General features: G+C 36.1%; 1 protein-coding gene across 1 annotated transcript; it reads left to right on the top strand.

Moving 5' to 3' along the window:
• The first annotated feature begins 13,931 nt into the window (after positions 1-13,931).
• On the top strand, positions 13,932-15,982 carry LOC131183225 (uncharacterized). Its single transcript, XM_058153583.1, has 3 exons — positions 13,932-14,477; positions 14,568-15,238; positions 15,664-15,982. The coding sequence occupies exons 1-3, from the start codon at positions 13,932-13,934 to the stop codon at positions 15,980-15,982; spliced, it is 1,536 nt and encodes a 511-aa protein (XP_058009566.1).
• Positions 15,983-16,844: the final 862 nt, after the last annotated feature.

Below are 16,844 nucleotides of genomic sequence, written 5' to 3'. Positions count from 1 at the left end.
AAGGGCAAGGAAACTTCAAAATCTGATCTTTGAGCATTGGAGGCACCAGCAGACTTATGCCAATCACATGGGACTGTCATGCTTACTATTAAAGACCAAGTGGATCATGTTAGCCCAAATCGGCAATGGAGACATGCCTCACGGTGCCACGTCATCATCCATGTAGTGACATGGCATGCCACACGGTGCCACATTAGCATCCAAGTAGTGACGTGTGCCACATCAGCATCCAAGTAGTGACATGTGCCACATTAGCATCCAAGTGGTGACATGGCATGCACATGGTGCCACATCAGTATCCAAGTGGTGACATGGCACTCACATAATTACTTGGCTGCCATCTCACTTGTACACATGGCTTGAGGTAATTCAGCCACTTGAAATAAGAAGTGAACAGATTGTGCCACTTGTCACATGAAGAATGAAGCCTTTCCTTGTGGTCCCAAATCTGGAAGCTTCTATCCATTCTTTCTGCCACATTTTAAGGGAAATGAACTGCATTTCTTTTGCCCTATAGTGCCATGTAGGCAGAATTCTGTTGGCACCACCTATATATATTTGTCTTCTTCATTTTAGGGTTTTTCAGATCAGATTCATATTGAGAGAAAGAGAGTAAATTCAGCCACCATTAGAATGAGTGAGCTATGAAAATTTTTTTTCCTTGTTTCTTGTAAGAACTTGGATTCAGGCAACCTAATCACATTTCTTGTCTTATTTTGATGATCAAGGTGCTCTTAGACATGTTTTAATTGTATCTTGATGCTTGATTAAATCAATTTCTTTCATCTGCATTTCTTCTTAGTGCCTTAGCACATTGGTTGATATTGTGTTGAGTAAGTGCAACTACTGCCTTGTTGGATGGATGAACTTGAGTGCTGCTTGTGAGTGCTTATCATCTTAGTATTAGAGCATAGGACGTCCAAACAAGCTATTTATCTCTGTTACTAGTGTTTATTGTCACACCCTACCCCTCTGTAAGGTATAACATGATCCCGTAGTATACCTAATGAATTACCAACTTCGTCTACTGATAACCCATTAAATACACTACAAGGGATTTTAAAACTTTTCTTACTTTTATTTACAGTGGTGAGCACTATTTACAGGTGTTGAAATTTTTTTTTTTTAACTTAAGTGAAAAAGATAACACATTTGAATTATTAGGAATTTCTGTAAAAATTTTGGCAGAGTGCCCTTTGTATTTTAAATAAAACAGTTCTTCAGAAACCTGTAAAAAGCACTTCAAATATATTTCTCAATCTCAAACTCCAACATAATTCAACACAATATGTTTTTCAACTCAAATCCATAATAATTTTCAAAGACTGAGATAAAGGAAATATAGTACAAATTTTACAAGTCAAAATAACTCATAATTTATTTTACAACTTTAATGTACAATTTTAATTTACAACTGCTCAAAACCAAGAATAATATGTACATACAGTGAACATACATTACAGTACAAAATGCAAATGTGGTATACTCATTATACCCGATAATCTCTCGCTAGATGTACTAGCAGCCTAGTCTGCTGCCCTGTCCGTCTATCTACCTACGACAGCAATGAAAAGCTATCGCTGAGACAATATCTCAGTGGTGCACAACATTAACCAAATACAACTTTAAATCACAGTTCATAAATCATATAAATGATGGATACGTAAAACCATAGTTAATTTCAAGATAATGATTGTCATAAGGAATTTAACACAATATCATAATAAATCTCAGTAATCAAAACGTAGTTAAATTCAAAAGACAGTGAATGTCAATAAGAATTTAAACTCCATTTCATAAATTATCAAAGCTCATAATAACACAATTTAGTCAAATAATTTACAAACACAGTGTTGCCAATTCATACACAACTTAAGCCATGACACAAAATTTCCGATCAATGCCGCATTGTACACCACGACAAAGCAATCACAACCCCACTAATCGAAATCAATGAGGAAGGGAGCTAGCTATATAATGAGTACTCATCCGATCACCTCAACTGGTAAACCAGAGAGGGAGAAAAATAAACGATCACGACTCCATAAATGGAGAAGGAAAATAAACGATCACAACCCCATAAATGGAGAAGGAATGATATGATACTGTCATGCTAAGTGTGAACACAAAATCAATTCCAAACATTTTATTCAAATGATTCGTGAGAATCCAATAAATTTCCAAAGTCATAATTTTATTCACAAAATGGCAACACAATTCATAATTAACTTCAATTTTCACAAATCACACTAAATCAATTTTTCCACAGTTTCAAACCATTTACAATGCTTTTCAAGCAATAAGTATCCATCAATATCATTCAAACAATTTTTCACAATTTCAAACTATTTATAATGCTTTTCAAGAAATAAGTATCCATTCAAATACATTTCCATAATTAAAAACAATAATATTCAAATAGTCATAATTTATTTCAATTGAAAACTTCAAAAGAAATAACTGTTGTGCACAAACCTCTGATAACTATCTCCTGGTCTTGACTCAGTGTTTTCTTCCCTTTCCCTGAGTCTTTGCTAACTGAGAAACACAATTTGAAGTGTTTCAGTACTTAATTAAACTGTCTCTAACGATAATACTTGATAATTAATTCACTGAATTCTATTATTTGCTTAGTCAACCTAATATGTCTACCCTCGATGTATTCTAAGTAAATTAGGTTTTAATGTTACTAATATGTCACATTCGATAGCCTTTTAGGGTTGGTACATGTTACCAAACTCATTTCCATGTATCTTGCATTTTCTTGCAATTTGCTGGATTCCAGAATACTAGTTTGACCTAGCCGGACGACCTAGTTCCCTCGGTTTTCGGGTTTCGGTCAAAACTACAAACTTGTAGATCTATGTTTTATAGAACGCGGGGCAAAATTTCAGGTCATTCTGAGTTAAGTAGACCAAGTTATGGTCATTTTACTATTGCTGGTCAAATTGCATCAAAATTGGTCACTTTATGTCACTTTAGGTCATTTTAGGTTCGGCCAGTTTTTGGACCCGAACTTGTTCAAGCTGTTTGACTTGCTTATGGTCATTTCTGGGCTTTGGTGTCTTCATAAGACTTGTAGATATGGGTCTTAACTATTCATGGTTAAAATTTCAGGTTGATTAGACCTGTTTTGAGTGAGTTATGGTCTAAACACTAACTGCTGCCCAAATGGTCAATTTTCAGGCCTCAATTGCACTTAATCCGGATTTGGTCATTTTTCAAGCTACCTTGCAAGCAGAATTTTGGCAAGCTTTCTTCATCAAAGTTGGCACATTTTGTGCCTAGTTTCATCTCCAATTGGTCTCATACCAATTGGAGCCACACACTTAAAGTTCTAGGCCTAAAACTCAAACTGCCTTATTGCATTTCTTTCATACACATCAAGGATCACTTTTAACACTTACCAAACTCAACATTCAAGCCAATTCTGGTTGTACCATAACCTAAACATAATTCACAACATATTATAGGTCATTTTGGCAGCTTACAATTACATTCAATGTGCATTATTTAGTACAGAATTTTTTTCAAACCAAATTTACAACAATTCAATCACCTAACCATAACACTTTTACATGTCCAACTTCACACCATCACACACATACCCAAACTGCCATAATAACCAACACAATTCAATATTAATATTCTATAATCCAAACATGAAATAACATCCTTATGGTTCACCAAACCAGGCTGCCATTTCATGCATTATATTCCCATAATTTCCAAGTATTCAAATTTCAATACACATTCACATATACTAAGTATACATCACCCAAATAATTTCCTACACCATATACATTTAATCAATCCTTTAATTCACCATTTACAAGCAAAAATAAACTGTCTTCAAGGTGTTTCCATGGCTGCCAAAAGTACACTTCCCCCTTTAAACATCAAACCTCAAAAATTTCTCCATAAATCAAACACCCATAACATCCTTCCAAACTTTAATGAAACAATAATAAAAAACACAAACTTACCACTTTGGAAATTCTTCAAAACCTCTCCAAAACTTGGTTTTCTTGTTGCCTATCTACTGCCCATGGTGTGAGGATTAACTTTAATGAAGGAAGGTGCAAAGAAGGAAGCTTAAATCAAGCTTGCATGAAGCTTTCAAATGGACGTCAATGGTGGATCTTCTTGGGAGCAATTTGGCTGGTTCTTGGAGAAGTGAGGAAGAAGATGATCTGCTGTCCAAATGAAGTGGTAGTGGTCCACTTTGATGAATTAGTGGAGCACTATGTCAAAATAAATTATTAGTTTAATCCAAGATTTCATTTTCCCACATTAAGCTTTCCATTTTTGCTATTTACATTAGGTACCACTAATTTAATTTTTTATGACATTTTCCAAGTGTAATATCATGTATTTTTAATGGACATTTAGGTCAAAAGACAACTCGGGGTGTCAAATGACCACAATGCTCCTGTTCGGGTTGCATTCCCTATTTTTCGGTAACACCGGGTTTTGTCCATTTTTCGATTTCTCACTTTTCTTTGTACTAATTATTTAATTTTTATTTAGTATTTCTAATGGTATTTGTATTTCAATAGGTGTCTATTTAAGTCCTAAAAATATTTTTGGGGTTCCGCGGTCGAGGCTAGTCAACGGTCCACGCCGTGACTTCGAGTCTTGATCACCATCGCTAGGGTTCTCGGCTCGCTTAACTTGGTTACATTTCTTTGCTATTATTTTTTCTTTGTTTTTCTTGTATTCTCTTTTCTTGTATTTCATTATTTTATGTCTCCTCAATCATAACGAAGTGTAGTTCTAGGCATCCTAGCTGTCCGGACAACACTGGTCATAGGAACAGTAGAACGCACTACCGAACTTAGGAGTGTTACAATTCTCCCCCCCATAAAATAAATTTCGTCCATGAAATTTTACCCAATAGCCATCTTACAATAGTCATACGTTTATTTTTTTCCTTTCTATACGATTGTATAATCTTCTTTTCCTCAAATTTGTATAAGACTTTTAACAATCTAATACAACGTTTAATTTGTTTGGATAACACCAATCTCCTCTTACTATTGTGCTATCTAATATTTCGGTTCATGTTCCTTCTTGAACGACCCTTGAGGTCATGTTAGAATCATTCATCTAGTCATTGGTCCTCTGACCATTCTAGTCCATAGTTTTCCTCACATTCGTAATATTTCTTTGTTATATATGAATCAACTGTTCAAATTTCTACTTCCATAACTCGTTTTATCTGTCAATATTTTATAACTTACTTCCTTTTGCACTGAACTATAACCTTTCGATATTCTAACTTTTGAGTTTTAGATCCCTAAGTAGGATTTTCAAACTTATTTCTAACAATTAAATTCTGTCCTGGCATAACTATACCAAAACAAATGTCGTTGGCAACTATTCTCATTTAGGTGTACTATCGGGTAGTACGTAGCTCTTCACAATAATCTCAAGTTAGTACTGTAATCTATAGCTTACAGTATAAACATCAAGAACATTGCATAGTTACTACGATACATTCCAATAAATCAAACTTTCCTATCTTTTATCCTTTTCGAATTCACTGATATCCGAACTTATTCTGATTACAATATCCATTAGCAATTACTACTTGATAACATCCTTGCCCTCATCTAGAGCAATTCCATTACTGCATCTTACTTTTACGTCCTCTTGCCTTACATTAAGTAGGCTCGCCAATTAGCTTTATAATTTATGGTGTGTTAGAAAATACTTTTCACCGATAAACTCTTCCAAAACTAATTTCACTTATTATCACAATCCTTATCCTAAAGGACTAATCACTAATGCATCAAAATTTATTCCCCTGTAAAGGAATAACAATAGAACATATAATTCTAACACTAACATAAAAGTATTCAGACTCCTTCAACTCTGTTGGTGCCATTCTATATGGTGTTATGGAGATTGGATCCACACCAGGCATAATATTAATTTCAAACTGCACTTCTCTTTCCAGAGGTAATCCTAGCAATTCATCAGGAAACACATCTGGAAAGTCATGTACTGTAGGGATGTCTTTCAATGCTGGACTCCCCACTTGGGTGTCTACCACATGTGCCAAGTATGTTTCACACCCCTTTTTGATCATTTTTCTAGCTAGTGCAGCCGAAATGACGTTTGATGGCAATAGCTGCCTCTCCCCATGTATTACCACATCACTGAAATAAGGGAGACCAAAAATAACTGTCTTCAGCCTACAGTCAATCATGGCATGATGCCTGGCTAACCAATCCATGCCCCAGATGATATCATAATCTCTGAAGGGCCTTTCAATGAAATCAGACAGAAAAGTGTGTCCTTGGATCACCAAAGGACAATCCCTATACATTTTATTAACCTTGACCTCCTGTCCTAGCGAACTTGTTACTAGCACCTCAAGGTCCATTTTTGTACATGGAACAACAATGCAATCAATGATGCTAGCACACACATAAGAATGGGTAAAACCTGGATCAAATAACACAAACACATATTGATTAAAAGTTGAGAAGGTACCAGCCACAACATCAGATGTCTCGGCCTCTTCCCTCTGTCTCATTGCATAGATTCTAACTGGAGCACTGTCTTGCTCTGAATGTTTCACTGTGCCTTGGCTGCCTGCTGGGCTACCTCTACCCCTGCCTCTACCTCTGCTGGGTGGTTGTGAACTTACGGTGACGGGCTCTGATCGACCCTTCTGCGGTAGTAGGAGGTGGTCCAACTCTGCAACTCTGTGCGGTCCTTGGCAAAGTGTCTGTGCCTCCACAGTTATAACAGGCTGCAATAGCCTTGTAGCATATCCCACCATGATTTCTTCCACAAGTTTCGCATTGGCAGGGAGGGTAGGAACTTCTAGTTGTTCGACGACTGGACCTTGGTGGTCTCTGCCTTGACGATCCACCTCTGTTATATCCCTAAGCTCGGGGCTCCTCAAATTCTTTTCTCTTCTCCAAATTACTGCTTGAGCTCTGACCCATAGGTTTCTCCCTCTTCTCTATTTCATGTTGCCCTTGTGGGGGTTGGGTCTGTACTTGGGCTTGGGTGTGATTATCGACCATTTGTTGAAAGAAAGTGGCCATTCTTTGGGCCATTTGTGCGATAATTTGTACGATAAACTGGTACGATCGAACCTTCGACATTTTGTGGAGCTGGGGCCTCAACTTGTACCTCAGCCTCTATCGATTGATTGACTGAACGATCACCCTCCTCCATAGTCAATTCGAGGATCTTAGACCTCTCGAACAATTAACACAAGGAGATTTCCTCCCGTTAGTGCATTTTTATAATGTAATATACTGTATGTATCAAACAATGATATTGAGCAGTTGTACTATAAAGAAAGAATATTCAAATAACATGTGCAAACAGAATTTAAAAACTTTGCTCTGATAACACTAAAACATGTCACACCCTACCCCTCTGTAAGGTATAACATGATCCCGTAGTATACCTAATGAATTACCAACTTTGTCTACTGATAACCCATTAAATACACTACAAGGGATTTTAAAACTTTTCTTACTTTTATTTACAGTGGTGAGCACTATTTACAGGTGTTGAAAATTTTTTTTTTGAACTTAAGTGAAAGAGATAACACATTTGAATTATTAGGAATTTCTGTAAAAATTTTGGCAGAGTGCCCTCTGTATTTTAAATAAAACAGTTCTTCAGAAAACCTGTAAAAAGCACTTCAAATATATTTCTCAATCTCAAACTCCAACATAATTCAACATAATATGTTTTTCAACTCAAATCCACAATAATTTTTCAAAGACTGAGATAAAAGAAATATAGTATAAATTTTACAAGTCAAAATAACTCATAATTTATTTTACAACTTCAATGTACAATTTTAATTTACAACTGCTCAAAACCAAGAACAATATATACATACAGTGAACATACATTACAGTACAAAATGCAAATGTGGTATACTCATTATACTCGATAATCTCTCGCTGGATGTACTAGCAGCCTAGTCTGCATACTGTCTGTCTACTGCGATAGCAATGAAAGCTATCATTTGAGACAATGTCTCAGTGGTGCACAACATTAACCAAATACAACTAAATCACAGTTCATAAATCATATAAATGATGGATACGTAATACCATAGTTAATTTCAAGACAATGAATGTCATAAGGAATTTAACACAATATCACAATAAATCTCAGTAATCAAAACGTAGTTAAATTCAAAAGACAGTGAATGTCAATAAGAATTTAAACTCCATTTCACAAATTATCAAAGCTCATAATAACACAATTTAGTCAAATAATTTACGAACACAGTGTTGCCAATTCATACACAACTTAAGCCATGACATAAAATTTCCGACCAATGCCGCGTTGTACACCACGACAAAGCAATCACAACCCCACTAATAGAAATCAATGAGGAAGGGAGCTAGCTATATAATGAGTACTCATCCGATCACCTCAACTGGTAAATCAGAGAGGGAGAAAAATAAACGATCACGACTCCATAAATGGAGAAGGAAAATAAACGATCACAACCCCATAAATGGAGAAGGAATGATATGATACAGTCATGCTAAGTGTAAACACAAAATCAATTTCAAACATTTTATTCAAATGATTCGTGAGAATCCAATAAATTTCCAAAGTCATAATTTCATTCACAAAATGGCAACACAATTCATAATTAACTTCAATTTTCACAAATCACACTAAATCAATTTTTCCACAGTTTCAAACCATTTACAATGCTTTTCAAGCAATAAGTATCCATCAATATCATTCAAACAATTTTTCACAATTTCAAACTATTTACAATGCTTTTCAAGAAATAAGTATCCATTCAAACACATTTCCATAATTAAAAACAATAATATTCAAATAGTCATAATTTATTTCAATTGAAAAATTCAAAAGAAATAACTGTTGTGCACAAACCTCTGATAACTGTCTCCTGGTCTTGACTCAGTGTTTCCTTCCCTTTCCCTGAGTCTTTGCTAACTGAGAAACACAATTTGAAGTGTTTCAGTACTTAATTAAACTGTTTCTAACGATAATGCTTGATAATTAATTCACTGAATTCTATTATTTGCTTAGTCAACCTAATATGTCGACCCTCGATGTATTCTAAGTAAATTAGGTTTTAATGTTACTAATATGTCACATTCGATAGCCTTTTAGGGTTGGTACATGTTACCAAACTCATTTCCATGTATCTTGCATTTTCTTACAATTTGCTGGATTCCAGGATACTAATTTGACCTAGCCGGACGACCTAGTTCCCTCAGTTTTTGGGTTTCGGTCAAAACTACAAACTTGTAGATCTATATCTTATGGAACGCGGGGCAAAATTTCAGGTCATTCTGAGTTATGTAGACCAAGTTATGGTCATTTTACTATTGCTGGTCAAATTGCATCAAAATTGGTCACTTTAGGTCATTTTAGGTTCGGCCAGTTTTTGGACCCGAACTTGTGCAAGCTGTTTGACTTGCTTATGGTCATTTCTGGGCTTTGGTGTCTTCATAAGACTTGTAGATATGGGTCTTAACTATTCATGGTTAAAATTTCAGGTCAATTGGATCTGTTTTGAGTGAGTTATGGCCTAAATACTAACTGCTGCCCAAATGGTCAATTTTTAGGCCTCAATTGCACTTAATCCGGATTTGGTCATTTTTCAAGCTACCTTGCAAGCAGAATTTTGGCAAGCTTTCTTCATGAAAGTTGGCACATTTTGTGCCTAGTTTCACCTCCAATTGGTCTCATACCAATTGGAGCCACACACTTAAAGTTCTAGGCCTAAAACTCAAACTGCCTTATTACATTTAATTCATACACATTAAGGATCACTTTTAACACTTACCAAACTCAACATTCAAGACAATTCTGGTTGTACCATAACCTAAACATAATTCACAACATATTATAGGTCATTTTGGCAGCTTACAATTACATTCAATGTGCATCATTTAGTACAGAATTTTTTCAAACCAAATTTACAACAATTCAATCACCTAACCATAACACTTTTATATGTCCAACTTCACACCATCACACACATACCCAAACTGCCATAATAACCAACACAATTCAGTATTAATATTCTATAATCCAAACATGAAATAACATCCTTATGGTTCACCAAACCAGGCTGCCATTTCATGCATTACATTCCCATAATTTCCAAGCATTCAAATTTCAATACACATTCACATATACTAAGTATACATCACCCAAATAATTTCCTACACCATATACATTTAATCAATCCTTTAATTCACCATTTACAAGCAAAAATAAACTGTCTTCAAGGTGTTTCCATGGCTGCCAAAAGTACACTTCCCCCTTTAAACATCAAACCTCAAAAGTTTCTCCATAAATCAAACAACAATAACATCCTTACAAACTTTAATGAAATAATAATAAAAAACACAAACTTACCACTTTGAAAATTCTTCAAAACCTCTCCAAAACTTGGTTTTCTTGTTGCCTATCTACTGCCCTTGGTGTGAGGATTAACTTTAATGAAGGAAGGTGCAAAGAAGGAAGCTTAAATCAAGCTTGCATGAAGCTTTCAAATGGACGTCAATGGTGGATCTTCTTGCGAGCAATCTGGCTGGTTCTTGGAGAAGTGAGGAAGAAGATGATCTGCTGTCCAAATGAAGTGGTAGTGGTCCACTTTGATGAATTAGTGGAGCACTATGTCAAAATAAATTATTAGTTTAATCCAAGATTTCATTTTCCCACATTAAGCTTCCCATTTTTGCTATTTACATTAGGTACCACTAATTTAATTTTTCATGACATTTTCCAAGTGTAATATCATGTATTTTTAATGGAAATTTAGGTCAAAAGACAACTCGGGGTGTCAAATAACCACAATGCTCCTGTTCGGGTTGCATTCCCTATTTTTCGGAAACACCGGGTTTTGTCCTTTTTTCGATTTCTCACTTTTCTTTGTACGAATTATTTAATTTTTATTTAGTATTTCTAATGGTATTTGTATTTCAATAGGTGTCTATTTAAGTCCTAAAAATATTTTTCAGGGTTTCCATGATCCGAGGAGCTAGTCAACGGTCCACGTAGTGACTTCCGGTCTGATCACCATCGCTAGGGTTCTCGGCTCGCTTAACTTGGTTATATTTTTTTGCTATTATTTTTTCTTTGTTTTTCTTGTATTTTCTTTTCTTGTATTTCACTATTTTATGTCTCCTCAGTCATAACGAAGTGTAGTTCTAGGCATCCTAGCTGTCCGGACAACACTGGTCATAGGAACAGTAGAACGCACTACTGAACTTAGGAGTGTTACATTTATATTCTGTTTGCTTCTTCTCCCATACTTGCCTACTGGTTTTGGTTGTTAGAATCCATTCGGTTCTGTTATATTCTGCCTAGGGGTCATCTTGTGCCTAGTTTTGTTGCTGGACCTTATTTTGTTTCTTAGTGTGTCTTTTTATTCATGTTTTATTCACATTATGCTTGACCAAAACCAACTTTTGGGGCTTAGTATGATTTTGTTTTTGTTTCTTTAATATCTGTTTTGTTGAGTTTGTCTTAGAGTCTTGGGTTAATTAAGCTGTAGCCATCTTTCTAGCTATCTTATTTTGTTTCCTTGAGTTTGATATCAAGCATGAGGGGTTATTTGGAAGTAAGTTACTGATTGGGATGAGTTTGTGCTATAGATGTGTATTGTTTTTCTTGATTGGTGATATCAGACCTGCTAGCATACTAAACCCGATTAGTAACTTGTTTGGGTCATTGAAATTAGACTAACCCATTTCACCTAAAACTGTACCAGCATTATTTGGGTGTGTTTAGGGCATTGTATGTCAATTTTGGGGGTTATTTGACATTATTTGCCTCCTAAACCAAAATTTGTGGTAGACCTAATCAAATCTAGTTCACATAACAAACAAGCCTAGAAAACTCTAAAAATTTACAGGTGGATTATACTATATTTCAGTAGTTTTTGTGTCAATTTTAGGGGTTGTTTGACATTATTTGCCTACTAAACCAAAATTTGCGGTAGACCTAATCAAATCTAGTTCACATAACAAACAAGCCTAGAAAACTCTAAAAATTCACAGGTGGATTATACTATATTTCAGTAGTTTTTGTGTCAATTTTAGGGGTTGTTTGACATTATTTGCCCATCAAACCAAAATTTTATGGCAGATTTAATTAAATTTAGTTCACATAATAAACCAACCTAGAAAACTTTGAAAATTTATAAGCTGATTCTACTACATTTCAGTAGTTTTTATGTCAATTTTAAAGGCTGTTTGACCTTGTTTGCCTATCGAACCAAAATTTTGTGGTAGATCTAATTAAATTTAGTTCACATAACAAACCAACCCAGAAAACTCTAAAAATTTATAGTCTGATCATAATCCATTTTAGTAGTTTCTGTGTTAATTTTGGGGGTCATGTGATATTTTTTGCCTACCTAACCAAAATTTTGCGGCAGACATTATCAATTTTAGTTCACATAGTAAAACTGCCCAGAAACTCCTAAAATTTTACCAGTAGTTAATGAGTATTGGGTTGCCTATGTCTACCAAATTTCATATCAAAATACATTCATTTGTGTGGTGAACCAAAATTGGTGCACATCTTTAGTGAATTGTGTGAACTGCTGGTATCTGTGCTAAGTTGGTTGTGAAATTCTATATTTGAGCTTGATATCACTTCCTTAAGTTGTCTCTTTTTCTGTTTACAAAATCGTTCCATTTGGTGTCTATCTTTTATCTTTGACTCCAGTGTCACTTGCCTGTTCTTGTGTCACGTCTTGCTCCTTGCCATTCTTGATCATTTGATAAGTTTGCAAGTTTTTTTATTGTTTTGTGTTTGAGTTCCTTAAAGAAACGAAGGAGGAAAACTAAGTGGTAAAAGGCAGGAGTGTTAAGAGCAATTGAAGGGTAAAAGCCTAATTGTGTGCTAAACACTTGAGAGGGTGAGCCATTTATCTACTAACCTTATTTCTTTGCAGCTTAAATGGATCCAAATATTAGTATTAGTAGTGGGGCTGAGGGTCAGGAAAAGAACTTTTGAGATAAAAGATTATATAAGGAAGCCTTGGCACAACAATTTGAAAGGCTTTCCTTGTTAGCAGCTAATCATGATGAAGAATTGCAGGGAATAAGGGCTGATTTGAATAGGGTGATGGAGTATTTAATGAGGAACGAAAGGGAGCCTAGGAATAGAAGGGAGGAAGAGAAAGTGAATGTGGGAAATGAAGGTTGAGGTAGAGGAGCTGTAAGGGCAGAACCTAGGATGGAAGAGTATGCTGATCTAGTTTGGGATGAAGATGAGTTTGAAGAAGCATATGAGCATGGGAATTATCAATTGGGTGGTAGGGGACTTCGGCCCCCAAGGGGTAGAGGAGCTAGAGGCAGATTTGGTGGGAGAATTTTCAAGTATGATGACTACGGAAATAGGGGAGTGCATAATGGGGTACTTGATGTAAATGTGAGAAGCATAAAAATGAAAATACCATCTTTCTATGGTAAGGAGGATCCGAATGCATATATTGAATGGGAAAGGCAGATTGAGATGATCTTTGAGTGTCATAATTATAGTGAAGAGAAGAAAGTGAAATTGGCAGCAGTAGAATTTAAGGATTATGCCTTGGTGTGGTGGGATCAATTGATTACAAGGAGGAGGAGAAATGGCCAGAGGGGAATTAGGACGTGGGCTGAAATGAAGGAAATAATGAGGGAAAGATTTGTGCAACCACAGTGTAGTAGAGAGGTGAAGTTGAGATTGCAGCAACTTACACAAGGAGTTAAGAGTGTGGAGGAGTATTACAAAGTCAAATTGCAATAATTAGAGCAGAAGTGGAGGAAGATGAAGAGTCTACCATGGTTAGGTTCTTAAATGGCTTAAATCCAGACATCAAGTTTATGGTGGATTTGCAAAATTGCAGAACAGTGGAGCAAATGATGTAGGTTGCCATTAAGACCGAAAAGGAGATGAGAAGGAAGAGGGCTGCCAAGAACACTCAACCCACATACAATCCAACTTCCAAGCCCCTATGGAAACCAAATTGGAGTGGAACTTCCAAAATAGAGAAAGAGGAACCTAAATTCAAGAAGGAAGAATGGAAAGGGAAAGGAAAGCTCAAAGGGAAACCAGAAGAAAAGAATAAGAAGGTGGAGAACCAAGCTAGAGAAGTGAAGTGCTTTAAGTGCTTGGGGAGAGGACACTATGCAAATGAGTGTGCTAACAAAAGAGTAATGTTTATTAGAGATGATGGAGAATGGAAAAGTGGAGAAGAAGGTGCTGTAGGAAGTGAGCATGATGATAGTGATGTTGAGTTTGTGGATGAAGGAGACCAAGCTCCCATGGAGGGCCACGCCCTTGTCACCATGTGCACACTTAGTGCACAAGCTGAATTGGAGGATAATGATGCTATAGAAAGGGAGATAATCTTTCATACAAGGTGTTTGGTGAATGACAAAGTCTGTAGTGTGATTATTGATGGAGGGAGCTGCTGTAATGTTGCTAGTTCTCTTATGGTTGAAAAGTTGGGATTGCGCACTACCAAACATCCCAAACCATACGACTTGCAATGACTGAATGATTGCAACAAGGTGAATGTGGTGAAGCAAGTGGTTGTTCCGTTCAGCATTGGGAAGTATTATGATGAAGTTGTTTGTGATGTGGTGCCAATGGTTGCTACGCACCTTTTACTTGGAAGACCTTGGCGGTATGACAGGAGTGTTTTGCATAATGGGAGGAAAAACAAATACACCTTGGTGAAGGATGGGTACCGATATCACTTGACTCCATTGATACCTTCTCAAATTCATGAAGACCAAATGAGAATCATGAAATCCATGGAAGAAAGAAAAGAGAGTCTAAGAGAAAAATCAAGAGAGGCCAAGCTTGATGAGGGAAAAAATGAGAGTAGTGTGAGAGCAAAAGAAGTAATAGAAAAGAAAAAGAGTGAGGGCTCAAGGCAAAAGGAGAACCGAGAGAAAAAAATGAGTTTGTATGTGAAAGGAAAGGAAGTAAGGGAGGCTTTACATTGTGAGAGACCTCTTTGTGTACTTTTGTACAAAGAGGCATATTTAAGCATTTCTGACCTTGACCCCAATTTGCCTAGTGGTGCTATTTCTTTGTTACAAGAGTATGATGATGTCTTTCTGGAGGAGTTACCACCTAGATTACCACCCATTCGAGGGATTGAGCACCAGATTGATCTTATTCTGGGGGCACCCATACCGAATAGACCTGCTTATAGAAGTAACCCAAAAGAAACAAAGAAGCTCCAAAGGTAAGTGGAAGAACTCTTAGTAATAGGATATGTGCATGAGAGCATGAGTCTTTGCACTGTTCCAGTGATTCTTGTACCAAAGAAGGATGGGAGCTATCACATGTGCGTGGTTTGCAGAGCCATCAACAAAATCACTGTAAAATATAGGCATCCCATACCTCGACTTGATGATATGCTTGATGAGTTGTTTGGTGCATGTGTGTTTTCTAAGATTGATTTGAAAAGTGGTTACCATCAGATTAAAATGAAAATAGGAGATAAATGGAAACTGCTTTCAAAACTAAGTATGGCTTGTATGAGTGGATGATAATGCCATTCGAACTCAATAATGCACCTAGCACTTTCATGCGTTTGATGAATCATGTGTTGAGATCATTCATAGGCAGATTTGTGGTAGTTTATTTTGATGACATCTTGATCTATAGCAAAGACATGGATGAGCATTTGCATCATTTAAGACTTGTATTTGATGTGTTGAGACATGAGAAATTATATGCAAATGCAAAGAAATGTTCTTTCTGCTTGGAAAAAGTTGTCTTTCTTGGTTTTGTTGTGAGTGGCATGGGTGTTGAAGTTGATAAAGGGAAGGTCAAAGCCATTAGGGACTGGCCAACTCCTAAAAATGCATCTGAAGTTAGGAGTTTTCATGGATTGGCTAGTTTCTATAGGAGATTTGTGCCTCATTTTAGTTCTATTGCTGCTCCTTTGAAGAACTTATTAAAAAAGATGTTGCATTTGAGTTGAAGAAGAAACATGAACTTGCATTTGTTGAATTGAAACATAGGTTGTGTTCTGCACCATTGTTGAGCTTGCCTGATTTTGATAAAACATTTGAAATTGAATGTGATGCTAGTGGTGTAGGTATAGGTGCTGTTCTTATGTAAGAGAAAAGACCTATTGCATATTTTAGTGAGAAATTGCATGGTGCTGCCATGAATTACTCTACTTATGACGAGGAATTGTATGCATTAGTTAGAGCCTTGGAGACTTGGCAACATTACTTATGGAACAAAGAGTTTGTCATACATTCTGATTATGAATCTTTGAAGCATATTAAGAGTCAAAATAAGTTGAGTAAAAGGCATGCGAAATGGGTTGCTTTTGTTGAGATGTTAACATATGTAATTAAATACAAGCAGGGAAAAGAGAATGTTGTTGCTGATGCTCTTTCTAGGAGGCACACACTATTATCCACTCTTGATGCAAAGTTGCTTGGACTTGAGTTCATGAAGGATTTATATGTTAATGATGATGATTTTGCTAGTTTGTTTGATGCTTGTGAGAAAGGTAAATTCCAAAAGTATTATAGACATGATGGGTACTTATTTAAAGAGAATAAGCTTTGTGTGTCTAAATGTTCTATACGTGACCTACTTGTTTTGGAGTCTCATAGTGGTGGTTTGATGGGTCACTTTGGTGTATCCAAGACTTTGGACATATTGCAAAAACATTTCTTTTGGCCTAAAATGAGAAAAGATGTGGAGAAGTTGTGTTCTAGTTGTGTTAAGGGTAAAAAGGCCAAGTCTAGGAGTATGCCACAAGGTTTGTACACACCATTACCTGTACCTATGGAACCTTGGGTGATATTTCTATGGATTTCATATTG

The sequence above is a fragment of the Hevea brasiliensis genome, chromosome 1 (assembly GCF_030052815.1).
Source record: "Hevea brasiliensis isolate MT/VB/25A 57/8 chromosome 1, ASM3005281v1, whole genome shotgun sequence".
In the NCBI taxonomy this organism is placed as follows: domain Eukaryota; kingdom Viridiplantae; phylum Streptophyta; class Magnoliopsida; order Malpighiales; family Euphorbiaceae; genus Hevea; species Hevea brasiliensis.
The sequence above is the reverse complement of the archived record's forward strand: the minus strand, read 5'-3'. Positions and strand labels throughout refer to the sequence as shown.

Excerpts from the sequence above, each read along its gene's own strand:
- LOC131183225 (XM_058153583.1), top strand. The coding sequence starts at position 13,932 with ATGAGAAGGAAGAGGGCTGCCAAGAACACTCAACCCACATACAATCCA. Across the intron at positions 14,478-14,567 it reads ATGTTGCTAGTTCTCTTATG|CAAGTGGTTGTTCCGTTCAG; the intron begins GTTGAAAAGTTG and ends AATGTGGTGAAG. Across the intron at positions 15,239-15,663 it reads GAAACAAAGAAGCTCCAAAG|CAAAGACATGGATGAGCATT; the intron begins GTAAGTGGAAGA and ends CTTGATCTATAG.